At 39.4% G+C, this 25996-nt stretch overlaps 3 protein-coding genes across 5 annotated transcripts in view; 2 read left to right on the top strand and 1 right to left on the bottom strand.

The window, feature by feature from the left end:
* Positions 1-5189, top strand: part of arid5b (AT-rich interaction domain 5B) — an 81216-nt gene extending 76027 nt beyond the window's left edge. For both annotated transcript variants that reach the window (XM_085369711.1, XM_085369710.1), the window contains one exon: positions 77-5189. In XM_085369711.1, the coding sequence (XP_085225837.1) occupies positions 77-2077 (2001 nt within the window). In that variant the 3' untranslated portion in view covers positions 2078-5189. The remainder of the gene's footprint in view (positions 1-76) is intronic.
* A 2696-nt stretch (positions 5190-7885) lies between these two features.
* Positions 7886-15079, bottom strand: rtkn2 (rhotekin 2). Of its 2 annotated transcripts, XM_085369198.1 has the most exons (13): positions 14945-15079; positions 14531-14632; positions 12803-13002; positions 12403-12461; positions 12208-12261; positions 11980-12097; positions 11550-11750; positions 10924-11018; positions 10085-10191; positions 9861-9992; positions 9244-9412; positions 8925-9032; positions 7886-8598 (listed from the first exon to the last, which is right to left on the bottom strand). In XM_085369198.1, exons 1-13 carry the CDS (start codon positions 15077-15079, stop codon positions 7886-7888), a joined length of 2193 nt encoding a protein of 730 aa, XP_085225324.1. The 2 variants fall into 2 exon arrangements, with proteins under 2 accessions (XP_085225324.1, XP_085225325.1); XM_085369199.1 differs by lacking the exon at positions 14531-14632 and having other exon boundaries at positions 12403-12453; positions 12807-13002.
* A 3332-nt stretch (positions 15080-18411) lies between these two features.
* The window catches only part of cep170aa (centrosomal protein 170Aa), a 38062-nt gene continuing 30477 nt past the window's right edge, over positions 18412-25996 (top strand). Inside the window, exon 1 of the mRNA XM_085369707.1 lies at positions 18412-18518. The gene's annotated coding sequence lies outside the window, so the exon portion shown is untranslated. The remainder of the gene's footprint in view (positions 18519-25996) is intronic.

Raw genomic sequence — 25996 nt, 5'->3', positions numbered from 1 at the left:
ATTTGCCAAATAAGAAAGTATGAGTTTCTTTTCTTCTTTGAAAAACTGAAATAACTATCATTTTTCCAAATTGCAGGATGATACGGTGAAAGAAGAGGATCATGACCCTCCCTCAGCCATAAAACAGGAGGTACCTCTGCAAGATGAACCAATTGTAATAGAGGAGGAAGAGTTACACCTTACCCTGAAGAAAGAGGAGTCCCTGGCGGTGGAGCAGCCATTTTCATTCTGCCCCAAAGAGCCAGACTGCAGAGGCCCACATGCTGGTCTACCCCTTTGTACTGGTTCTGGTTCCCAGCCCGAATGGAGGCAAATCAGTGAGGCCCTGCAGTCAAAACTCACCTGTGAACAGCAAAATGAAGGTCATTTCATTCCTAAAAACCCTTACCTGTCTCATCGATGGGATATAGACAAACCTGCTGGACATGTAGCCTTGCCTGAGCCCTTCTCCAGGGTCAAAGACCCCATTGAAGGTCATGGTGGGAGAGTGGGGAAGGTGTTGCCGATGTGTAAACAGGCAGACAAACAGTGTATAGACTTAAGCACAGATTCCTTCCCAGAGAAAGAAGACTATGGGGTTATTAAGAAGGAGTCTACCCAGGGCTCCGGACAGACGGCTGCCTACTGCAAAGCAAGCCAGGGGGTCATGTCTCCTTTGGCCAAAAAGAAGCTCCTCTCTCAAGTGTGTGAGTCCAACCCTTTCTCCTTTACACCTCTTTCTCTTCAGCCTCCACCTCCCACAGCTACATCCTCAGTTCCTGTCATATCAGTGTCTGAAGGGGAAAAGGAGAAGAGAAAGAGTGAAGAGGAGGGACTAGGACAAAGGCACAGTATCCCAGAGGTAGCTCCTATATTCAGGCCATCAGTCATCCAGCATGCCCAGAGCAGCAAGCCTCACCAACAAGCCACAGGTGGCCCATCAGAGAGGAGCACTGCTGGGGAGCTTTCAGAGAGTTACAATTGCCGGACAAGCCATCATCCCCAGCCTCAAGTAAGCGCACCATGGCAGCCCTATCTCCCCCGAGCTCAGGATGCCTTGGAAAACTGTGGGGAGAAGCTACTCCAGGGCCCGGCTTCTCAGCCCCGGAATTACGCAAGTGACTGCTACTCTTCCCCTCACCTCCACAATCTGTATAGGCAAACTGAGAACTGTCTGAGTCAAGAGAGGATTCCTGGCTTTGTTAGTGCAGAGCGGCGAGAGCACTACACAAGGGACCGTGAAGGCAGCCAGGGTTTTGTTTGTGGCACCCTGGAGCAAGAGGGCTTGGCCTACAGATCTCACTTCAGTGACAGGACTCAAACACACGGCGAGAGCAGAGAGGCCGAAGATGAGCCAAGAGACTTCACAGTTTCTAAACAACGCTCTCAGAGGGTTTCCTCTTTCTCTAAGCCTCCCTTCTGTAGTCTCTCATATTCCATCATGCACCAGGGTTTGGATTCTCACCCTAAAGCATGCAGAGTTCCTCCTATGACAATCTCCCCCCCCAAGCAGAACCCAGCAGAGGCATCACAGTCATTTCCCAGCCCCAAAGCTTCAGGTGAATCCTCCCTCACCAGCCCCAATCGACCCAGTAAAAGAAGTCTAGCAGAGCCCGAGAGCGAAGATGTCCCTGAAAGGAAAGTTCGTGTGGTTACACCAATCCACCCTGCTGGCACAATCCGACGTAGCGATCCAGAAGAGCTGAAACCAGCTGAGCCGGCCCATGCTGTTCACCTCAACAACCATCTTCCTGAGGGACACCCTACAACCACTTTTCCCCCACCTCATGCCGCACCCCTCTATGCTGGCATATACCCGCCTGGCAGCCTGGTTTCACCAGGGGCCCAGGACGGGCTCCAACAGCATCCGGGTCTCCAGTACCTAAAAAGCCAGTCAGCAGTATCTCCTCTTGTTCCCCCTTTATTCCACTCCATGATGCTCCACAGGCAGCTTCTGGCCTCTAGTCCTAGCCCACACCACTTCTACAGGCACCCTGGTGGGGCAGCACTGTATGGGGACCTGTTGCACCATCTATACCCTCTCTCAACCCTCCCACCACCTCAGCTGTCCTCGGTACACCCCAGCACCAGACTGTGAGAAAGAGGAGACATTTATTTCCCACTCTCTTTCTTCATCCTCAGAAACTGTCTCAGCTTTTCTTTGTCTTTGTTTCTCTATCTCGGGGATTGTGGCTCAGTCAAAACAAAACACTGATTATGTAACTTTGGCTGATAACTGACTGATAAATGCATCAGTCAGGTGGACTGAAAATTCCATTTTCTTTATTTTTTTTTAAATTGTTTATGCCTTTGTTTATATACTTTGCACTGTTCTTTATTTGTATCACCACTTACTGTATCTTTTTTGTTGTTGTCGTCGTATTCTTATTTGCACAATGCTCATGTGTATGTGCTCACAAATCAGTTTGCCGCTCTCAGTAACCATGAGTCAGGTTGTTGCTCTGGATGTGTGAAATGTTGAGGGCAACAGAGAAAAGCCATTTGTTTACTACATCTGAGGGCTAAACTTTGTTGCTTAAGAACACTACAAGTAACATGACAACGTAAATCAAATTCTTTATATAACTAGAGGTGCGTTCACAATTGCAAACCATGTTCAGCAGCTGTTTAGCGCATAATTACTCTTTAGGCAGCCAGTGGTGTTGTATCTGTTTACATGTCTCCACGCTGAGCTCTGTTGCCTGTTTGTGCCACAGTAAATCCACATGGACTCTTTAGAATAGACATTAACACTCACTGTGGTGCTGCATAACACGAATAGTTTAATCATAACAAAACATTTAGAGGTGCTGTGTATGACAGATGTACTGTAGACTCACTTGTTCCTCAGTTCAGGTTTTTTCTTTTATTAATAATCATGTATTTCAGTTCAAATACAAAATAAGCAGTTTTCATGTTCAGTCTGTTGACAAATTACTTTTTTTTGTTAAGCATTGATTAAAAAGTCATTAAATTTTTTTTACTTTCTAAACTAAAAGTGATATGACCCCCTAAACCTTTTGTGATGGGTAGACTGTAGCGGCTTGTTTTTGTCTGCAGGACCAGCATAATGAAGCAGCTGTCTGCTGTGGAATGCTCACCACAAAAAAAAATCAGCATTTCATCTTTTTGTTCTTGACTTGAAAAGCTTTTTTGTTGGTGAACATATTCTTTTCTTCAGTACGCTGAAAAGACTCCCTGTATGATTTGATAGGAATGTTGTCACTTAGGATATTACTGCTTTGCAAATATCTGTGCCTTTCGCAGTGTTGGATTAGAGTTAGCACTACAGTTGTTAAGGTTTATCTTCTGTAGCAGGGTAGGAATGTCAATATTACTGTCACTCTTGTCTGAAACGAAGCGCACAGACACCCATGCAAAAACAGTATGGCACACTTGGCTATCAGACACCAGACTTAATGTGTGAGGCACAGAATGGGATGTTTTTAAAATGTAAACAGTTATGCTGTAAACCTAATGGTTAGTATCTGTGCTTAAATTATAAAGTGCCCCTATTGTGCTCATTTACAGGTTCATAACATATTTTGGGGACCTATTTGAGTAAGTTTACACACTTTATTGATGAAAACCTTTTTTCTATACTCTTCCCAACCTCTGAAATGGTCCCCCTACTTATATAAACAGTGATATTGTTAGACAAAGTCGCTGTTATAATTCTAGCAGTTCTAAGCAATGGTTTAATAGCTTGAAAGTTACAGCTATTTTAAATTAGTCTCAGTGGGTTTGTGCTCTTTCTGTTGTCTGACAGCAGAAATAGAAAAATATGTAAATGTGAGCAGCTTTATCGGGAATTTTGCTGTAAAAATACAGTATGTGTAATTGCAGAGTGCAGACAGAAGCAAAGGATGATAATGTTAGCCACACTACCCGTGCTCTGTACCAACAGTAAACACAAGAATTTCCCAATTATTCTATGATATAGCTGTCAAAAATAAAAGTAATTTGGGTTCTGGTTTAGCTCACAAGCGGCCATATTCCACAGTGGCCCTGGGTTCAACTCCGAAGGCAAAAAAGTCCATCCCCCCAAAATACTTAAAAAAACTAACGAATAAAAGATGAATCTACTGGTATTCAGTTCTTTAGGTGTAACTGAGATATGCAGCATTTTAAAGAAGTTGCAGCTGGTTGACTCTGGATTTAATTCATGCCACTGCTCATTATTCTTTGTCTGAGTGTGCACCAAACTAGCTGCTAAGAAGGCAATATGTCACAGTGTTACATTATTATGTAGGCAAGTAAGTAAAGCCTGGACTAGCAAGGCAGTTCAGCAGCAGTGTTTTCTGTGTGAGAGAATAATTTTAAATATACAAAAGAAAAGCTATATAACAGATAAATAAATAAGGTGAAACACATAGGGGCACTTTAAGAAGTTTAAATTTTAAACACTTACGCTTTAACTTAAGTAAATCTGTTGACCTAGCTTAACTCTGTCAGCCAGTCGATTATACAAGAACCTGCGAGATTTACTGATCCTGACACAGGTCTGGTGTCTGTCACCCGCAGGGCGTGTGTGCTCTATGTGTTTTCAAGCAGTGATGAAAAGGTACCAGACTCCATAAAATATGCCTACCATGCTCCATAGCCTGAGGTGGAAAGACAACACCTGCGCCGGCTTTTACAACCACTATATAATTGCAATCCAGGATAGTCAAAATACACAGTGAACATGTCTGGTGTTTCAAAAGAAGAAAAAAAAATCTGTAAAACGTCTGTAAAGTTTTACCGAATACTTAGATAAAGACATTCATTTCTGATTAAGTACTGTACATTGCTGTGTGTAGGTAAAACTGGCATTAGTGCTGGCTCCTGTACAGAACATTCATACGGGATCAATTCATGGCAACCCCTCCTTCTCGTCTTATTTTGTGTAAATAGCACTGTAGATAGGACTGCGTGGTTGTTATCATATAAACTGTTATAATCTGTATATAGTATAAAAACAGTATAAAAGTTGGTTACACAATCTAGCCGTGTCCTTGTTTGCTCTGTTTCAAGGTCACCGTGATCACGTTAAATTCAAACACTACAATTTAAGAATTAGGATATTGTTTATTTGTTGTCGTTTCACTTTTTTTTTCCATGTCGTTTCCATTAATGTGCATCCTGAAAGTGTTTTTGATACAGCAGCCATCTGTTTACCAATCACCCAGCTGGCAGGCAAGACAAAAAAAATACACATTTTGTATTATATGACCTCCTGTATATTTAATTAAAGTATTTTACTATCTATATGTTTCTTCAGTGGTGTTCTTTAACTGAACTGCAGATAAATAGCAAGGGTTGGATAAACTGGTATTTAATGTCAGTGTGCTAACATCAAAGCAATGCTTTTTTTTCCCTCCCTCAGTAAATGCAGTGTGAATGGGGTTTTATTATTGTAATACCATTATCTGGCTATGAGATTCCAACCGCCTTAATCTTCACAACAGGCTACCTCTGGGCTCAATGCCAGAGAAGCCTCTTCAGTATTTGCTGCAGTAGAGAAATGTGCCAGTGCATGTATCTCTATGGGATGTGTACTAGGTGGCAATAAAAGCTATGCTTTGACTTTTATTGCCACCCCCTGGTAAACCTTTAACATGAAAAATATTCAGTAATACTTCCAAGCTCAGCAAAAATAAAGCAGCCTCACCAGGGTGGAATGTAGGCCGTTTTATTGCAGATCAGCAATCATAAAAAACACGGTGAGCTTCCAAGACAGAGTGAGAAGAAAATTGCACCTTTTGAGAAACATTAACTACTATATTTTTTAACATTGCACTATACGCAAATTACACTGCAGTGGGACATGATTAATGAATAGCTATGTTGCAATACATAAAATTAAGTGCCAGTAAAAGTCTAAATAATGAACATGCTAAACAACAACCATTGAGATCAGAGGACAATACTAATGTAAAAAACTACAAAATATTTTGATCAAAAACAGTAAAACAAACAAACAACAACTACAAATTCAAGATGCTGTTTTTATTTATATAAACTGATTATAAATTCATAAAATGAAAGGAAATTTGGCTCCGTTATAAGATGATATCTTTTCATGCAATTAGTTTCATCAGGGCTACACAGTCAGTTGTCCAAAATAACACAGCTTTCAGAGTACCTGCTAGTGGTACTTCTATGCATTTCTCAAGCATACCTAGTGTACCTGAAAATGGCCAAGATGTTGGGGGGGGATGTAGGATGTGCAATGTAATTATTTTGATAATCATGGGGTCTGAGACGTAACCACTGTTCTCATCAGCGAAAAGTGATGGTGTGCTGTTCTAGCCTCAAACCCTCTCTTATGTTTCCAAGTGTATACAGTACAAGATCAAAGTGACTAATGCATCAGTAATACACATCAAACAAAAAGCATTTGACACACTGCTAAAAATCAAGCTGCAGCGCTTTCTGTACTCTTCTCTCCCTTTTTCCCTTTCAAGGCTTAAACTAAACCCGTCTGTAATCCACCTCCTCCTAAATCTACATCCTCCCCTCTAAATTAAACAGTATGGAGGGTGAGATTTAAGAAAACAGGGACTGCAGCTTTCACTATAATGCTTCATCTAGATTGTGAAGGGAGCAAAGTCTAATGTTTTGCACACTGTGTGTAATTATGACGACCATTCTTCAACACAATATCACTAAGTGGCTGAGATATTTAGTGGCTGGCAGTACTGGATATGTTCAAAACACACACACAAGGGCATTCATTATTTCAGCTACTCAAAAGACTCATTCATTCAATAATGTTCATAGCATATATTGGCTGTAGTGTTAAATTATGTTGGACATACTGTGTAGCCACTGAAAACCAAGGTCACACTATTATTAAGACCTCAGGGAATGTCACATTAGTGCCTGCAATTGCTCTTAAAATTATGTTCCTTAAATTCAGCTATAGTGGTCATAAAGTCATCACAGTAAGTAGAATAAGTCAATAGTTCCAAAAGGAATGACTCGTCCTCAGTCGGCCAATGGATCAATTCCAATTTGGGCGCCTTTTCAAAAGCTCTTTCTTCAATCCATGTTCCAGTGGCAGAGCAAAGAAATAAGCCTTTCCATTTTAGTGCGATTGATGATGGTGGTAGTGGTGTATAAGCCAGCATTCAGCTTTTAATTTCATCTGTGGGTTAGCTGCACATGGAAGGTTTAGAAAGGGAAAGAGGAGCAGGAAATTTATACACATAGTCCTGATATTGCAAACTAAGGTGTAAACTCAAACGTGGCGTCATCACCTACCCACCCTTTATGGCAAACAACCGTTACACATTTTTGGAACTATGCTTATGTGTTTCATTGTTGAGTAAGATTTGTGCAGTCAGTATGAAGCTGGAGCTCGGGCTGAAGACTGTCCAAAGGTAAAAACTACCTACACTCACATCTAAAGCTAAAATATTAACTAACACTCGTTTTGCGCTGGCGTGACTTCTCTGAGCTGTGTCATGCCCATTCCAGTGAGTCACTGCTTCTGACATTACTCTCCTTTTAACCTTATTGTTTTATTTAAAATATTTGATTGAGAGAAATGTGCAGGTAAACACATTTATTACCTATCGAGAAAATTCGTCTTTGCATTTTCAACTTTATAACCTTCTTAATCTAAAATAAATGTCCTGGCTCAAGCTCCTTCCTGTATATATGAGAGTAGTATTGAATTTTTCCCACCAAACTGTCAGCAAATCACATTTCCCAAATGATGAAGTATTCTATTAAGGACCACACCAACAGTCAAGCCCAAATATCATCACCGATCATGACGAATTATCATCACTCCTCAGTTAGTTCTATAGTGCTATATTTGATTTTAGCAGCGTTACCCAGCTCAGTTGATAAAGTGTGACAGGTATCTGTATTAGTAGTAAGGTTACCTCACTCTAGATCTGATCTAAGGTTGGGGTTACAACGCTTTAAGGTTCATCCTCTCTCTGAAAGACTTCCTCAGTTTGCTCCGTGGTGCGGGAACAGGACCAGGACCATCAGTGGCTCTCACAAAGCCATGATCAGCTGTGGCCTCAGGGGTTTGGGTGTGGTGGTTTTGGTAGTCCAGCTGTTGGAGGGGGGGCTGGTGCTGACCTTGTGGGTGTACATTGAGCACGCCCAGAGGAGCATTTTTTCGACTTGAGGCGGTGGCTCCTCCAGCATTATTCCGCTGGAGCTGCTGGATGATGGCAGAAAACTTGGCATCCAAAGATGGTCTGCCTGTTTTGGACCTTGTGATTGGACGTGAAGTGCTAGTGCTAGAATTCTCTTTCTCCTGGTATGAGGGAGGAGGGTGCTGATGAAGAGAGGCAGGGAGAGGAGGTCTGGCTGGGCAGGTGGGAGCAACATAAGGCTCTCTGTCAGGGGGAGGAGGTGGAGCGCGTCGCTTCTTGCTGCTGTTGGTAGTACAGCTGCTGTTGCTGGGATTGGGGCTCGAACAAGGGGTGGAGGTTTTGCTCTGGGACAGAATACCCTTCTGCACTACCACTGAATGGGAACCATCAAACAGACTGGACCAGTTAGGTGCCTCTTTCTCCTCTTCATGGCCAATAAGGAAGTGCCCATCTGTCTCCTCAATTTTATTGTGGATAATATCAGTGATGCTCTCAAACTTGCCTGGTGAATTTATACCTATAAGGGAAATAAATAAACACCAAAATCAAGTGTTTTCCCTGATGTACTATTAAAATATAATAAAGCATCACAAAGGCTCAGATTGCAGCATTATATTTTGCTTGAAAAAGCATCTTATTAACATGCATCACCACTGAAAATTAATGTATTATGTGTATTCTTTTTCAGTGAGTGTCTTATTTGCTGTGAGCACTCGCATTACACCTTCTTAAAATGAATATGTGTAAATATAAATCCTGTTAAATCCACATCATCAAACAGTCGGCAAAATATTAACCTCCGTCTAACTCGCTTCAGTGACTCTTTCCAATTAATCTACTCACTCAGGTCGTTGTAAACAGAGTCTGCTTGCTTAGAGAGAAAAAGTGATGGTTTCCGTGGAGACGCGACTTCGATCTTCATTAGCTGGTCACAGCAGTGCATCCACTGGCCTGGTCATAAACAAGGATAGGCATGAGATGATAAGACCTATACCATCTGTTCTTAAAATTTAGCTAAGTGTATGTGCAACCACTTTTCCTGCGCAGACTAGCCCACACACCCCAGTTTCTCTTTTATAATGGCAAACACACACGAAACCCTTTACATAAACACGTGTTTTCATATACAAATGCTTGTGGTGCATGGTCACATAACACTCACTCTGATCATAATGGTGCTGGTGGAGGGCTTCCACCCAGTCCTCCAGCGCTTCCCTGGTGTCTGTGGTGAAGACGATGGACTGTGATCCCTCTGGTGAAGGGTTAATGATGGACAGACTCCTAGATTTGTGGCCTGCTGATTCCTTCTCCAACACTCGGATCCGGGTGTCCTGCACAAAAAAAGCAAAAGTAACCTATTACAAGCTGAAAATCACTAACGGAATACAAATCACACCTCTGTGCGAGTTAGTGCATTAAAAATTACATCGCTGATATTGCAGAAGAAAATTAATTCCACAGCAAAATGCCAAAGCTCCAAGCCGTATCGCAGTGAGTAATTTGGTATCTTGTATTTTGGTTACTCTGCAAATGTTAGGGAAAAGGTGAACTGAGATTTAAATCAATAACAATGAATCTGATGTTTAACTTCTCTTTCCAGACAGCACAATTGAAACAGATAATGAAGTTTAACAGGGGTAACCACAAAGCCTCATCTTATGCAGAGTTTTAGAAAAGTTTGTTCTTCCAGTTTTGTGTTATAAAATGATGCAACAGAACAAGAAATTGCTAACATTAATGTTTATCAAGTAATTCAACATTTTTCTTAGTGTCTCTTACCTTATTAATGGGTACTTTGAGAATGGGTTGTATTTTAGCATCAATTTCTTCTGGAGTGAAGAAACAAGACAAAAAGCCGGCACTCAGCACGCAGTAAAGACTGCAGCAGCGGCTCATGCCTTCCACACTTTGCTGTAAATCAGCAAAATACAAATAAATACTAAGACACTAGAGAATCAATGATGGAGCTTATTGCTATCATTACAAAATAACAGTGAACACACCTTCTGGCTCAGGTAACCGGCCATCATGGTCTGTGTCATACAGGCAGGCTGAGCCACTAACCGGCAGCAGAGGTTACCATAAAGTGGAAGCCAAGAGGACCACTCAGCTGTAAGGACGATGAAAAGCAACCAGAAAACTGTAATAAGTTACCTTGTACTATATGGAAAAAATAAAGTTAATTTAAAAATAATTCAGTTCTAAAAAGGACATATATGTTATTACAACTCATACATTCTCCTGTAACAAAAGCCCCAGTGTTTCCCCTCAGCCTCCTAGCAGATGCAACTACGGTATTATTTTGAAACTCCTCGGTGACAACATTCTCGATTTATTGTGCTCATAAGCGCTTCAGAAAACTTAGCCTCTGACCTCAACCTTGAGGTCAAACTCTTACATCGCCTCGTTCTCATATTATTGCACTCACAAACTTGGGCGTCCATGCCCTATCAGCCTTTTATAAATGAAGGGTAAAAACCCCATAATGTAAACTGTGCAAACTTGTACCAAAAGCTTGAGGTAAAATTCCTAAAATATATACAGAGAATCCCAGTGATTAGATGATCCCCTATGAGCAAGCACATGTCACATAGTGAGGAGGAAGAACTTCTTTTTAACAGGAAGACAACCAGGATCAAGGTGGGGCAGCAATGCAGGAGGGGCAGAAACCTGCCCAAGCCCTAACTTTCCATTTCATCACTCTTCATTTTGTTTAAATGGAGGTTTAGATTTAAGTGATGTTAAAAAATATCTATCATTACTATTCCAAAATGAAATCAGGAGTTAAAAAGCATAAGCATTTCATATCCCCAGATATAAAATGGTGTGTTTTGCTTCTTACCATCTTGGAGGACAATAAGGGAGTGAGACTGAAAGCTGCCTTCAGCCTCGGGCAGACACAGCGCTGTGTAGGCCAACAGGCTGTATTTGGCTCCACTGTTACAAGTACAAGACACATATGAACATTTTAGCAGTCTTCAAGTAGAGCACGCTGACTTTTCAGGAGAAATATTGCCAAGTTTAAATTTAGCAATAACAGTAAAGATAATGAAGACAATTCAACTTCTAAAATGTACACATAACCTATATTTTGTAAATTATATCCCAGTGAACAGGTGATACTTGAGATACTTTGAGCTGAGAAGTCCAAATTAATATTCTATTTTTTTTTTTTTGTTTGTTTGTTTTTTTGTTGAAAAAACAAAAAAAACAAAAAAAACCAAATTAATATTCTAAATGGTTTAAACTATGCTTTTCTGCTCATTTTAATAAAATTCTTATTTTTATTATGACAAAAAAATAAATCATGATTACCTAAAAGCTAAACACGGGAACAGGGTTTGTTTTCAAAACCCTAACAAGCTCTGGCCCAACAGTCCTGCTTCCACTAACCAGTCATTGTAGAGTTATTGTAAAAAATCTTGAGCCAAGAGCCTATAAAGTATTTAATGACAGCACAATACATACGACGGTATTGGGTTGTGCTGTAGGAAGGTGTCAGGGTCTGGAGTGTCCAGCAGAGAGCAGAGCTTCCTCCCAGAGCTTTTTCCAAAGGAGTTGCGGAGCTTCTTAGCCAGTTTCTTTGGCGTGTTTACCAGTGTGAGCTCCTCCTCTAGGGCGCAGCTCCACAACTCCACCTTCAGCTCAAACTGAGGAACTGCTTCTTTACTAAGGGTGGGGATTTTAATAAGAACATAACCATTAAAACATATTAACAAACCAGGGCTGAAGTGACACAATATACATTATACATATACTAGATCAAAATTTCATTAAATACTTTTAAAATTTCCCTTATATATAAATCTATAAAATAGACATACATCCACCTAAAGGGTGGAGTGCAGCAGTTCAGAGAGTACTACTTTGCATATTACGTAAGCACAAAAACACTTACAAGATGGTAATTCCCTCAAAGCAGATGTCAGTGACTGATCTATCCACCACCACCATTTCAGTGTCAAACACTTCTGAGCCAATCTGCATCAGACAGAACACAGCCACCCTGCGAGAACCTAACAAATGTCATGGATGTACAGTATGCATTAGTACAGCCAGTATGTACAAAAATTACAGGAGGCAAAGCTGAACATGAGGCATGAAAGATAACAAAGAGCAAACTTACTCCCTCTGTTGTTAAAGTGGTCTGAGTCCCTCCACATCAAAGGTATGCGCAGCCCTACGTTTGCAGAAAGTTAATTAAAAAGAAAGGCTCTTAAAAATTAACTCAGGGAGCAAAATGTTGCAACTAAATGTAATCGTTGCATAGTTTTAGATGTGCGGTGCTGATTTATTCTGAATAAAAGATGAGCAATCTTACCTGACAAAGCAATTGTTCCATTACAGGGCAAACGGTCACCTGAAATTAGATCTGAAGGTCTGGAATAAAATTTGGAATTTACCATTACAATAGATCAAAATGTGTGTAATGTATTTAATTTAACAAAACAAATAAACTGTATGTACATTTACAAAAAAGGATGGAATCGCTGCATGATTAAGATTTTAGACACATCTAACAAGACTTCCTGGATTTTGTTATTTTAAAAATACATTTTAAAAACCTCTGTCCAAAACCCGCTCAGTTCTTTCATTAGTGACAGGACAATTGTTTCACCCTCCCCATCAAAGTTAACATATATCAATTGGATACACACACACACACACACACACAACAGTGATGTGGACTCAAACTGAGCCATAAGCATCAATCTCCCCACCTGCCGATTCCCCCCATCATGTCCTCTTCCTCTTTTTTCTTCTGCAGCTGAGAGAGATATGCCTTTATCCGGGCATTGCAGGTAAACATGTTCTTGGAAGCATTTAGTACCTGTTCTCTCTTACTGCAAGCGAGCAGCAGCTTGTAGGCTCCCTCTCGCATTCGCATCTCAAAGTCAAGTTTCTCCTGTATGTTAGTTGTCTTTGTGGACAAACAGACAAGAATGAACAAGTGTCAAAAAAAGAACAGACTGCCAACTTTTCTATGACGTTTTCTATTGTGTTAGTGCATCAGACAACAAAAGCTTGGACATGAGCGGCATCACAGCAAAGGTTTTCATTAGTTATGCAAACTTTTTTCATAGGAAATTGCTTTTTAGATTACCAGAATTTTCTTTCAGTCTTTTAGTCCACTTCACATTGTGTAGCTTATAAAGCACTCATTGGTTTACCCCCTCTGACTTCCTCAGAGTTTATAGCCCAATTAGACCTTTCAGGTCATCAGGTGCAGATCTTTTAACTGTTCCCAGAATTGGACAGAAGCGTGCTGAGGGTGCTTTCAGTTACTGTGGTAATGTTTTTGGAACAAGCAGCCTGCTGACCTGAGGACAATTGGAACTTGGTCTACATTCAAAAACAAACTTAAAACCTTTATTCTCATAGGCTTAAACTTAACAGCTCTTTGTGCGCGCACAACTGTTTGTGTATATGATAACTTGTATTTTGTTTCGTTGAAAAGTTTTATTTTATTGTTTTTATCGCCTTCAGACACAGCAGACCTACATTTTTTTCCATGTTTTTACCTTATATGGTATTTTTAAAGAAAAGCAGTTGTTAAACAAAATCCAAGGTCACTCTGGCACCAACAGAACTAACATTTTCTGGGTTTAATACAAAAGACAGATCTTAAACAGCATGGCGGTTGGGAAATCTTCTTGCCCAAGGGTGTCCAAACACATCTGATCACAAGTGGGCCATACCAGTCAATATTTCATGGTATTTTCTAGTTATTTTTTATTTTTAAATTACTGAATTTTTTGTTATTCTTTAATGCTACGTCCAGATGAACAGACTCAACCTTTTGGGTGTTATTCTTTTAGTTTACTTTCAGTTTTATTTTTTCAGTTTAGTGTTTATTGTTTATTTAGTTTTAGTCTTTTTATTTATTGTTTGAATGAGAGCATATGTCAGATGAAAGATTTAGGAAAAATCTGCTCATGTATTGCAATAAAAACTGATTCGGACCTCAAATAATAAACTTTTCATACATTTACATTCCTTTGTAGGAATGCTGGAATCTCAATATTAAGCATTTTTTGTGAAAAACTGATTTCCCTACAAGTTTTGGACCCTTTGGTGGACTTGCAATCATTTGACACATTAGCCCCACTAGTTAAGATGATACACTGGTGATGTTTCAAATTACTTGATAAGCTTGAAATCACAAACTCAAGACCAACCTTTCGGTGACGTAATGATGCATGCATGAAGGGGTTAGATGGTAATGCCAGCTGAATGAGATTAATAAGTTGTCTCGGGTAGCAGTTGTAATGGCAAAGATGGAGTTTGGAAATGTACGATTGGCATTTCGAAAAGCACAAAACAAGTGAAAACTGGCAGGCATGCAGCAGACATATTCTAACTAAATGAAGTTTGATGATGTCTGTTATAATCACATCTAATATAACACAAACATCATCATTCTCCATATCACAATCAACAATATGCACCTGTAGCTTCTTAGAAATCTGTCGTATGTACAACAAATTCATATCCTCTACTATCTGGAGAGTGTCTTTCAGAAGACTAGGGCACGGCTGCATGCTCTTTGCCTGCAGGGAGATTAGTTGGAGCAGTATTAGAAGGAAGCAAACATACAATGATGATGCAGCGTACACGGATATGGTTTCAGGGAAGTGAATATTGACAAAAGGGGCACTGCCCCGAACTAGCTTTGCCCTGGAGGGTTGAAATCCAGCTTGAGAAGGGCGTTAGCAAGTCAAGTCGCAGCACATGAAACTATGTTATTAAAGCCATGTGAATTAAAAAGATCAGCATTCCCGTGTTTGACGTGCACTTTACACCCACTCGGACCACTCCATTGGGTAAATCATACGAAACAATCACTGTCGTACCGCCCATACCTCTGTTTGTAGGAATAAAGTACTCTGTCGTATTTTCTTTCGTTTAATCTCCATATCCACCGCGGAGCCGGCCAAAAACAATGACCTGGAGCCCCCATTTTTCTTGGAAGTTTGAACGTCCCGCGGATCGTCCATGTTGCATGTCCATTCGCTAACAACAGCTGCGTATTACTGCTCCTGCTTCAAACGGCCGGGGGCGGCTCGATTTATGTTATCGTACCCCCCGTAAACGAAATCTCCCGTCGTGTTAACATAAAGTACACCCATTAAAAAGCTTAAAAGTGTGTTGTTCTCTCAGCACATTTAATATCATATCAAATAAATAAGAATTAGAGTATAAAATGTAACCAATACATAAAGCTACGACTTAATAAAATGTTGTAGTCACCATCAAACCTTAAAATTAAAACAAAATTAAACTCTAACTTACAAATGTCCTATGCAATCGAAATCATTAAATAACAACCATTAAATAAAGAAAAAAGAATATTTTAACAATAATACATAAAAGGGTACAGTTCAAAAATAAACATGAAAAACGTTCCGCTTTTCCCGGCGGCACTGCCATACATAAAAACGAGTGCCTTTACGCCAACAGGGAGGGGGCGTCATTGCGTCAGTGTGTCAGACAAAACAGGGCTGAACCGTTTTCGAGTTTGAATTTTTAGACGGTATAAAATCATAGACGGTATCAGATAACATACATTTTATTACATATATTATTATTTTATTTTATTTTAAATTCATCAGAAAATTTATTTTAAATATTATAATATAATACATACAAACGTGCAATTAACTAAGAGGCTGTGATGCTAATTTAAAAGTATAATTTTCACGTTTATGCAATGAGCATTTCCATTTTGAGCTCACATTTTTGAAGCAGAACAAATATGAATCTTTTATATGTTACTGCCATTTAATCGATCTCCTTAATTTATATTTTTTAAAAGCGGTGGATGTTTTTCTTGTAGTGCTACATCCCTAATTAGTTTGATAATCTCTAGTAGTTTGGTTCCCGGTTATCATGCAGCAGGTACAGCCTTCATTATCAGCATGACCTCTGCACAGTCCATGTAGTGGTACTGTAACAAAAGACCCCGGAACGCAACCAGTGCGAGTCCAGGAAACCCGCCCACCCGGTTCTGGCTGACATCGCTTCTGGTTGAGTTGGAAGCATCCACGGTTGCAGTTGTGGACGCAGGCGCTCCTGGAGATGAACTCCGTCAAGCTGGGCAGAGAAATTCCACTAAAACAGGAAATTACATCCGCTTTTAAAAATAAAACACAGGATTTTGAATTTCAGACGAGGTTCACATGCAGTGTAATCCTCTGAGTCACTCAGTACACAGTCAGCTACTTTACCATCTGGAGAGCATTGTTAGTCTGAGCGACTGTCCTACAATAATCCATATGTGTGTGTATTCATAGGCTGTAACGTTTTATTTCACACTGTAGTACTTGAATCACGAACTAGTCTGCAACTGCACCAGCAGCTGACCTATCTATAAGTGGAAAACGTGTTAACATACAGGCATGTGCCTGAAATGCATTCATTCCTAACAGGATGCAAGAGCTTGGAATTTTATTGGGAAAGTGCTATAGTGGTTTATGGCTTTAAAATGACTCGTCATGTCTTTCTTACTTATATTTTTAATAATTTAATCTATGATATCAGTCTTTATCTCTATAATGCTTTTAGTAGCATTGAATCTAGAGTACAGTAATTCCATAAATATGGTATTACTGTAAATACAAGTTTCTTTTTTTTTCTTTTTCTTTTTTTTACTTTCCCCACATAATAAATTATTCAAAATACACACAGGTTATTACATGCATATTTTGCCGAAGAATGGTTTCACATATCCCAAAATATAAAAGGATCGATAGGTACACAATGCACACAATATGGCTTTATAAGTTAGAACAACATATTGAACTTTTTAGTTGAAACTCATGAGAGAAGGACTTTGGTTGAACCTCTGGTGTAACTCAGGTGATCGTGAGATTATAGTTGTGCGCGTGGTTCTGAATATTAAGTTTATTTCAGTATCAAATACACAAATAAATAAATAAGTAATTTAAAAGCTTTCTGGGGAACTTAAACTGCACACCTTGCAGTCGGAGGGCAACTTTCTACTCATTTTTTCATATGTGTTGTCGCAAGCTGCTTTGAGAGCTCAATGAGAAAGACCTGTCAAGCACAGATAATACCATTGTTGAATTCAATGTGAAGTTGTAACACAGCACCATGGGCCATCTCTATGTTTTACACTTGCAGGTTAAGGTGCCAACCATCTTGTCCATAGTATCTATACCTCCTTTGGTCTAGTTATAAAATGTGATTAATTAGTGTTTTTTCCCTTTTCTGGTATTTTCATCCCCCATTTTGTTGTGATACATCGTGCTCAGGAGTACAACAGCCATTTCTTTCTGCTGACATAGCTGACTATGGTAAAGCTGCCACTGAATGCAAACTGTGTGCTGTAAGCCTCCCTGGACTCAGAAGCCTTCATCAGATAAAGGATGTATGTAGAGTCCCCACAAAAGTGTCTCCAGGAGGCATGGTGAAAGAGTACACTGGAGGAAAAAAAATTATCTGTGCCAGTGTTGCTTCTTGTCTTTCTGAATCTACTACACAACTGCTGGACAATGGTTTCACCCAGATTCTTATCAACTTCTATCCTTTATTTCCATTTTCGTTTCCCTATGTTAACCATTTCAGATTGCATAGGGGATGCGTATCACAAACCTAGAAGATCTTTAGGCCATACTTGACAGGCTTGTTTGGCAGTGACACAATCACTCGGGGTGAACTGCTGTCTGAATGTTGAATGAATGCTGTCTTTTAATCCTAATTTCTCTAATAAGAAGGATGTTTCATGAACTTTATCATTTACCATTTTTTATTACCATACATTCTGTACATTCTTTTCAACCTATTCTTTTTGCAAACTAAAAACATCACAATCACATCACATCACAAAAAACAAAACTGAAAAATTGCTATCTACTATGGAAGCCCGTTTCCACCACTAAAAAACCCAACATTATTTGCCATCCATATATCAAAATGGCAGGTTTTTATCTGAAAAAAGTCAGAGAAAATAACTCCAAAATGACATAAATCGAGAAAATAACGTAAAATTTCCAGTTAATTTTGAGGGGGGAAAACACCCTGAAATGATGACTAAGAATAGCAATAAAAAATTTTAAAAACTACCTCAACTTCCTTTTAGCGGAAGCAGATTTCTATACCGTGACAGCGTATGAATACAACTTAAAACACCACTTAAATAATGATCGACGCCTCAACTCGCAAATCTGAGTATCCTGTTGTCTCTTTGACATTTATTTTGAAACGTCTGACCGGAGGCAGCGATTGGCCTATTTGCCACTTCGACGCCTCTTTCAGGATGCTGGTCCGCTCGCCGCTGTTTTGCAGGGAGTCAGTAGCTTATTGCTGAGCAACGGAGGAAGAGAAGGCCACCGCATAGAGCCAGACTGAACTGCAGCAACGACAGGGCTGGGCTCCACACGCAGTCACAGAGCAAAAAACATCTTTAAGGAAAGGGTAAGTGTGGAGTGTACTTGATTTTTTTTCTTAGCGAACAGTATACAGTGGACAGTCCGTAGTATGGTTTTAGCTAGGTGGTTGACCGTTACTCACGTGAAGTTTGCGGCAGACAAAAAATATAAAGAGTCGCTTTTTCTTTCCTTCTGCAGTCCACTGATGTCAGTTTCCTCTTTCAGTGAGCTCATAGAAAATTCTCCCAAATTTTCAAACCATTAAACCTGCATTAAATCTGAGTAAAATTTAGGAAACAAAAAACACTCCGGCTCTTGTAACGACTAAGCAGACTGGTCTGACTCCCTCTTGGCTAACGGGATGGCTACTATTGTCAGCAGCGGCATGACAAGCCCACCCTGCTCCACCTTTGTAAGCCGCACAGACTATAGCCACTTTGCTGCCCTTGTAAAAACACCGGCCACATACTGCTTCACTCCAGATCAATACTATTGTTTACTACTGACCTGATTTTATCCAGTAGTTGCATCCTTTTGTAGCCAGACAGAGGCTAATCGAGACAAGATGCACATCAATGAAGATCGGTCACACTGAACGCTTTGTTTATCTTAGTGGAAACATGCTACCCCTCGGGTCTTCTTTTAGTCTGTATTGTCTAAGAGGTAGATTTTATGGGCAGGTTTTGCTCTAAGTAAGACAACTGCCGAGTGTTTTCCGATAACGGACCCCCCTCCTCTTCTTCTGTGTGGAGGCTTTGTTTTCGTGGGGCAGATGTAGCTGGCCTGCATGCATCCGCTCTCTTTGTGTTGAGTTTGATTTTTTTTTGCTGTCATCATCACATTAGCTGTAAAACTTTTGAAAATAGAAGCAAATGCTTTAGTTTAAATGCCATATGGTAATTTGATAACTCTTGACAGGCTGTTCATAAGCAAACGGTACTTGACGCTAGAAATCAATGCAAAAATATTGTAATTATTGTTTAATTACTGTTACCAATTTAGCACAAATGCCAGAGGCAGATGCATATCAATCAAAGCCTCACAACTGTTCAAAACATTTAAAATTAATATTTATATTCACAGCATTAGAAGCTGTTTTATTTTATGTAATCAGCTATATTATGCCCTTTAATTTCATCCAGTAGACTCAAAGGTGCTGGTGAAAGTCACTTGCAGCTCTGGTCTGAGTTTATAACCCGATTAGATGTTCTTTGACAGCTACGTGTTTCACATCAGTGTATCTTGCTAGTCTCCTCCCTCAGCTGTAAGAATTCAAATTTCTTGGGTTCGAGCCAAAAGAATGTGCAGATAATACCATCCAATCCAGTTTTGCTCCTTTTCCCTTTTCTCCCCTTTTTCCGCCTTCTTCCTGTGTTCTCCCCACAAATGTGGCTGCCAGCAGGGTTGTTGGCTCCACTGGCGGTTGCATTTTTAAAAACTGTGTCAGTGTCACAGGACGGTTGCTGCACTTTCGGAGAGGAAGCAGCAAACTGACTGAAGCTAAACTACAGCCGAGCCTGACTACAGACTTATCTATTACACTTAAAACATAGCTTTTTTGAGTTTTATTTTTCTTTAGAAAGAAAATCTAGAAGCTTCTTGCAGTAATTCGACTATCAGTGCTGTTTGATCAACTCACATTTAATGTGCACTGCTGTAAATTACCATACTCATTGAAATCCCGCTTTTTCGCCCTGATATTCTTTCTCAGCATCTTAACTCAATCTGCTGTTCAAAGAGTAATTTGTATGCATATAGTATATCCTTCAGTAATATTTTCAATTCTAGTTTCAAGTTGGGGACATTTTTGGAGACTCTTACTCAGCCTGCCCACGGCCATTGTGTATAGTAGGAAGTTTAGGAAGTGAGTTCATTTTACTTCAGTGGCCCAGGAGTGTTATGTGTGACAGAAAAAAAGCCAGTCTTGAACTTAGTATCTGATTGTATTCAGTTGTATTTAAGATGTTGTTAAAAGTTTTGTATTTGGGAGCCTGTAGCTAAAAATAGAAGTGAATCTCAGTTTTGTAATCTGCCAGAGTAGAAACGTTAAAAGGGTTATGACATTCACATAGCCTTGCCTGGTAACGCTCATGCTGGCGTGTGGTGTCAGAGGGAAAAACAAGAGAGGTGAATAGCGAAGTCTGTGGTTACAAATTGGGAGAGACAGCACAGTATACCAGACAAAATACCCCAAAACAAGCTTGGAGCATTTTATATATACAATCATCAGCCTCTCCCTTGTTATGGAACATCAAGGGTGTGTCTGATTTAAAAAAAAAAAAAAAAAAAAAAAAAAAGCCATTTAACCTCTCACAGAAAGAGAAATTACACATCTGTTTTGGGGTGTAACATACTCCCCTCTGAGTTTCCTTCATTTGATACTTCTTTCCACTAGATATCAATCTTATATTTGAACATGTTCTATTCTCATCTTTCCCTCTGCCAACTCCTGATTGTCCTGTTATGCTAATGTTTATGTTTTTTTCCCTTCTAAGTGCAAGAGTGAGAGAGTTCACTATTTTTATCTGCTACTGAAGCTATTGCTACAGCCAGGATAAATGTTGGCACCATAATCAAAGTGGCAGGGTTGGCCAAATACTAATGTTCCTGTTAAAGGGCCATGGGTTAGTCATTATCTGCTTAGCAGGGGCTATGCGGGGCCATTAGAGCAGTCATCAGACCGAAGGTATATTTGAAATGACTGCAATATGTTTTTTATGTAAATGGAGTTTATATGTTGTGCCCTCTTGATGCTAAAATAGGTAAAACTATCTACATGAATAATTAGTTAGTTAAAAGTTTCAGGTTTTTGTAATTAAATATTTATTTCTGGAAGTTTAATAGGTAATTTGTGTTGTTTTTTTTCATTTACAATTTATTTTTCTTATTCCCTATTAGAAAGCTGCCTCCAGACCTTGTTTCTGAAAAATGTAGTGTACCCATGCTCCAGAGAATGAGTCACATGAAAATGACTATGCTTCAGGGCATGTGCATCATTAACTCTCTTGGATTATTAATAATCTCTTTTTCAGCATATCTATATTACTGTAAGGATTGCCCAGGGTGCTGATGTTCCTCCTTCCACTCAACATGAATAATACTGTTGTTTTTCCCATTAATCCTGTTCTTCATGTTCTATAAAGGTTAAATTTCCATCAGTAGGGCTATAGTTCATTTTGAACACAAGGGTCACTAAGCATGTGGTGGGTTTATGTCTTATGGCCAGGGTGTGCTGGGTTGTGTTTGGTAACAACACTGAAACAGTCAGGATGGATGCTGGCTAAATGATGGTGTTTGCTTGTTTGTTCCTCTTGCCGATGGCTCATGTGGTGTGTGTGTGTGTGGCTGCTTTTCTACACCATATGGTCTTTTCTGCTGCATTGGACTGTTTCTTTTTCACCCACATGCTGCATGTAAAAGCCACATCAACTACACATAGCCATAGCTGCACACGCGCACCCAAGTTTCTGCTGACTTACACTGCCCATAATGATTTATTATGTCCTTCCATGGTGCTATGACTCTGTCACATTAGATTAATGTGGGTATATAGTCTATTTTTGAACCAGGTAAGATATGTAAGAATGAAGTCCGGTTTTTACATACACATTTACATTACTTTATTAACCACAGTGGTAAAATATGGCAGTTATTCTGGCAGTTCAAGGTTATCAGCTAATGCTACCAATTAGAGCAGAATATTAGGATTTCTCTCACCAAACTTTTTGGGTGAACTTTACCACACTGGCATGTTGCTGCTTGATATTAAAGGCCAGCCAGTTATATATGGCAGTTCAATGTGTTTTTAAAAATTATATATCCATGTAACAGAGCTAGTGAGCAATCACCTTGATCTGATTTTGACAGTCAGCAGTACCTTGTGCTTTCCTGCTAGCAGACTGATTAGTTACTGTCTCTCCAGTCAGTCTTTTATCTCTCAGTTAGATTCAGTGTTAACTTCACCATGATGGTAGTCCTCCTTCTACTTTGGAGATATGCTGTAAGCTGACCACTTTTAACCACAACCAGCTAGTAGAATGCTGGTTTATGTGCATCGTTACTGAGCTCACTAAAACTGCAGATAAAGAACACAAACAGCAGGGCAGGGTGATCCATAGGACGATAAAGTCACTGGAGAGGCAGTTGATTATTCTTGAGTTATTTATTGTCACAAAGTATTTATACTAATATTTACATTTATATTTAAGAAAGCATGAGTATAGCCTTAAAAAATGTTTAGAAAGGTCTTACATGCCAATACATACTTATGATTTTGTTCGATATATATAATTCAGTTTGAGATTAAATGGAATATTAAACACTTGTTTACTTTAGATGTACATGTGTGTGTGTGCGCGTGCGCGTGTGCATGTGTGTCTAAAAGATTCTCATTTGGCTTAGTTCTTGTTTTTTTTTTTTTTTTTTGCTCCTGGTGTTTAAGCAGGGTTTGGATGTTGGAAGAGCATCCTTGGCTGAAATACACACTGTCAGACTGCATTCAGCCTTTTTATGATGATAAACCCAAAGTGTTTATTATGGATGTCAAAATATACTCTGTAGAATCCGGCTTTATATCAGACTGTGATGAGGTACCTTTTAACATAATTTGGAAAGGCAGTGTTTTGATTTTACTGGCTATTCTTCCTATATTAGAAGAAGTTAAAGCAGGCCAATGTCATGTCACAAACAATAAAATATCACAGAATGGTATGTCTGAATCAGCCATAGCTTCTTCTTTTGTGTTCTCTTAAGAACATTTTTGATGTACCATATCATTGAATTATTCTTAAATAAAATCTAATTTATTGACTGGTTGCCTTTGTTATTCAAAGTGTTGTAACTTAGTGCTTTGGACCGATACCGATAGACTTATTTCTCTTACATTAGACATTAGACTGTAAACATGTTTGACAACGGTGTCATACTCATGTATTAGAATGGTGCATTATATTCTGTGCAACACAATAAAACTTAGTTTCTAGAGCTGTAATGTTTATTATTTTTGTCAGTGTTGAGATCACAACTAATTCATCCAATTTTGCCTAGAGTTTGGGAAAAAATAGTCTTTCTAAAATAGGATTTCTTGGTACTTTTATTAGAATTAAATAAATCTAAATTGAAAACATAAATAAATGTGCACTAAATCTGTCATTGCCTGGCGGGGAAGGAATTTGAAAGGAGGAGATTTTGCTGAAAAACAAAATAAGAGCATTATCGTGAAACAAAATGCTCCACAGTTATTTTATTTCAATTATCATGTTTTAAAAATTATTGAATGTAAATTCTATTAAAAACAAGTGGTCACCATTGGAAAACTTTAAAAGGAAATAAAAACATAAAATTTTTTTTTCCCATAAGCAACAAAACCTATCTCATATTATGGACAGAATCTTTTTTCTTGTGGAAATTGTCTGGTATATTATTATATCACAACAAGAGCTGGGATACTCCTTTTGTCTCGTTTTTAGAAGAACAATAGATTGTAGTTCTCCACTACATGCTTTCATGTCTGTATGTATGTAGTCGACTAAGCCATTGGGGGATAGAAAAGCCTTTGTCTGTTTGTCCAAAGGTTACCATCTTGTCTTGAGTTCGTTCACCTGATTTGCACCCCTCAGGGTCCTTTGCACTCTTTGCACAAAAACATAACTAAGCTTGCGAGACTGATTCAGCGTCTCTGACCTATTATTTATTGACATTGATCTGAAAGCCCTCACAGATCTTCCATTGGTGTTATTGAAAGAATAGGCTTCTTTGCTGTTTGTTTTGTCTGCCAGTATACTTTCTTTTATTGGTTTTATACCTTCAAGGTACTCCAGAACATCACATACCATCTTTGCTTTCTTTGTGAAGCTACAATATTGGTTATACTATCAGTCAGAGTGACCAGAGTTTAATTTAGTACAGCTATTGCTCTGTTCTTTGTCTGTTTAGCCTAAGGGCCTGTAAGTGCTGAAGCTACTGTAACTACTGAGTGCTGTTTATATTTGGACAATCAGCCTCGGCTGTTGTAAACATTAGATGCATTGTCTCATGTCTGCCAGACAAATACCAACCAGACATAAAAAATCAAAGCAACGAGTGCCTGAAAGGTTTTTTTAAATGTAATTACTTTGATTGATCCCAGTGAATAAGCAGCAAATGTGACTATTATTATTATTATTATTATTATTTTCGTATTTTATTTAACTGTTGTCAGATACAGGCTATAAATGCAGGCATGCAACCACGCCCTTAGAAGTACTAAGTTTGGCTCTTATCATAAGACCATGTGGAAATGAGTGTGACGAAAGAATGAGTTGTCTCTCTGTGCTCATCCCATCTCTTTCCCCTTCGTCCTCTCCCTCTTACTGTCTGTCGCTTCGTTTGCGTAGGACATATGTGTGTGTGATGTCTCTGTGTGTGATGTGGTGCGAGTCAGCTGTCATGGTTGTGCCAGTTGATGTGACATCTGGAAAGTTAGAGAGGAAAAGCAGATGAGTGTTTTCTAATGGTTACCCAGCTGTTGCATCATCCTGGAACGCACACTCCAGCCAGATGCTACGTGGAGAGTAGCAGGCCAGTACCAAAAAAAAAAAATCATATTAGGTGATGCCAGTAAATAAACTAGTGCTCACTGACATCACTTCCTGCCGCCCTTCAGCCAGCGTTTATGATTGGGTAATTCATGTCAAAGGAGGAGGTTTGAATTGTTGAAAGGATAAAAGGCTATTTGTATAACTTTTTCTGGTCCGAAATACATACGAAATACAAGTGCAGTTAAATTGGATTTTCCAAAAGTCAGCGAGCAGCCTCGCTATAGATAACAAATGTTTTTTAATTCATTTCAGCCTATCAAAAATCACCTAATTGTGCTCTGTGGATGCAAAGATGAGTGTCTGCAGCGAGGGGCGCTGCACATGCTTCCTGTATCTCCTCTGCCATCTCCTCTATACAAAGAATTCACAGTCATCTTAGAATAATCCTCCTGTTTCAGTCCTTGCGGATGTGTGTGTGTGTGAGATTGAGTGCGTTGGAGATAGTATAAGTGCAGGTCGGGGGTTGGGAAATTCCTTTCAAAACCCATGAGTCACTATTCCTCCTTATTAGCCCTAGTAGAAAATGCTGCTGAAAACGTGCTACATCGCCACTCCAGTGTTTACATATATAAACAATGTGTTTAAATATGTATCCATCCATTCACTTCCGCTTATCCTTTTCAGGGTCGCGGGGGGTGCTGGAGCCTATCCCAGCTGTCATAGGGCGAGAGGCAGGGTACACCCTGGACAGGTCGCCAGTCTGTCGCAGGGCTAACACATAGGGACAGACAACCATTCACACCCACATTCACACTCACATTCACACCTAGTGGCAATTTGGATTATCCAATTAACCTATCCCCACAAGTTTGTTTAAATATGTAAACAATGAAATATTTTTGTCCTTCTTTTGGCTACGCGTTACACATTAGTGCTTTGTGAATTGCCCATGCAGTGCCTTATATTGCATGATATGTCAGACTAGCTGTCCAAAACACAAGGACTT

Source organism: Diplotaxodon limnothrissa, linkage group LG13 (assembly GCF_057381915.1).
Source record: "Diplotaxodon limnothrissa isolate DT_005_m linkage group LG13, D_limnothrissa_male_GT1.1, whole genome shotgun sequence".
In the NCBI taxonomy this organism is placed as follows: domain Eukaryota; kingdom Metazoa; phylum Chordata; class Actinopteri; order Cichliformes; family Cichlidae; genus Diplotaxodon; species Diplotaxodon limnothrissa.
This window is presented reverse-complemented; position numbering and strand designations above follow the sequence as displayed.

Excerpts from the sequence above, each read along its gene's own strand:
- rtkn2 (XM_085369198.1), bottom strand. The coding sequence starts at position 15,079 with ATGGACGATCCGCGGGACGTTCAAACTTCCAAGAAAAATGGGGGCTCC. Across the intron at positions 12,262-12,402 it reads TGGAACAATTGCTTTGTCAG|GGCTGCGCATACCTTTGATG; the intron begins GTAAGATTGCTC and ends CTGCAAACGTAG. Across the intron at positions 9,033-9,243 it reads CCAGCACCATTATGATCAGA|GCCAGTGGATGCACTGCTGT; the intron begins GTGAGTGTTATG and ends GTTTATGACCAG.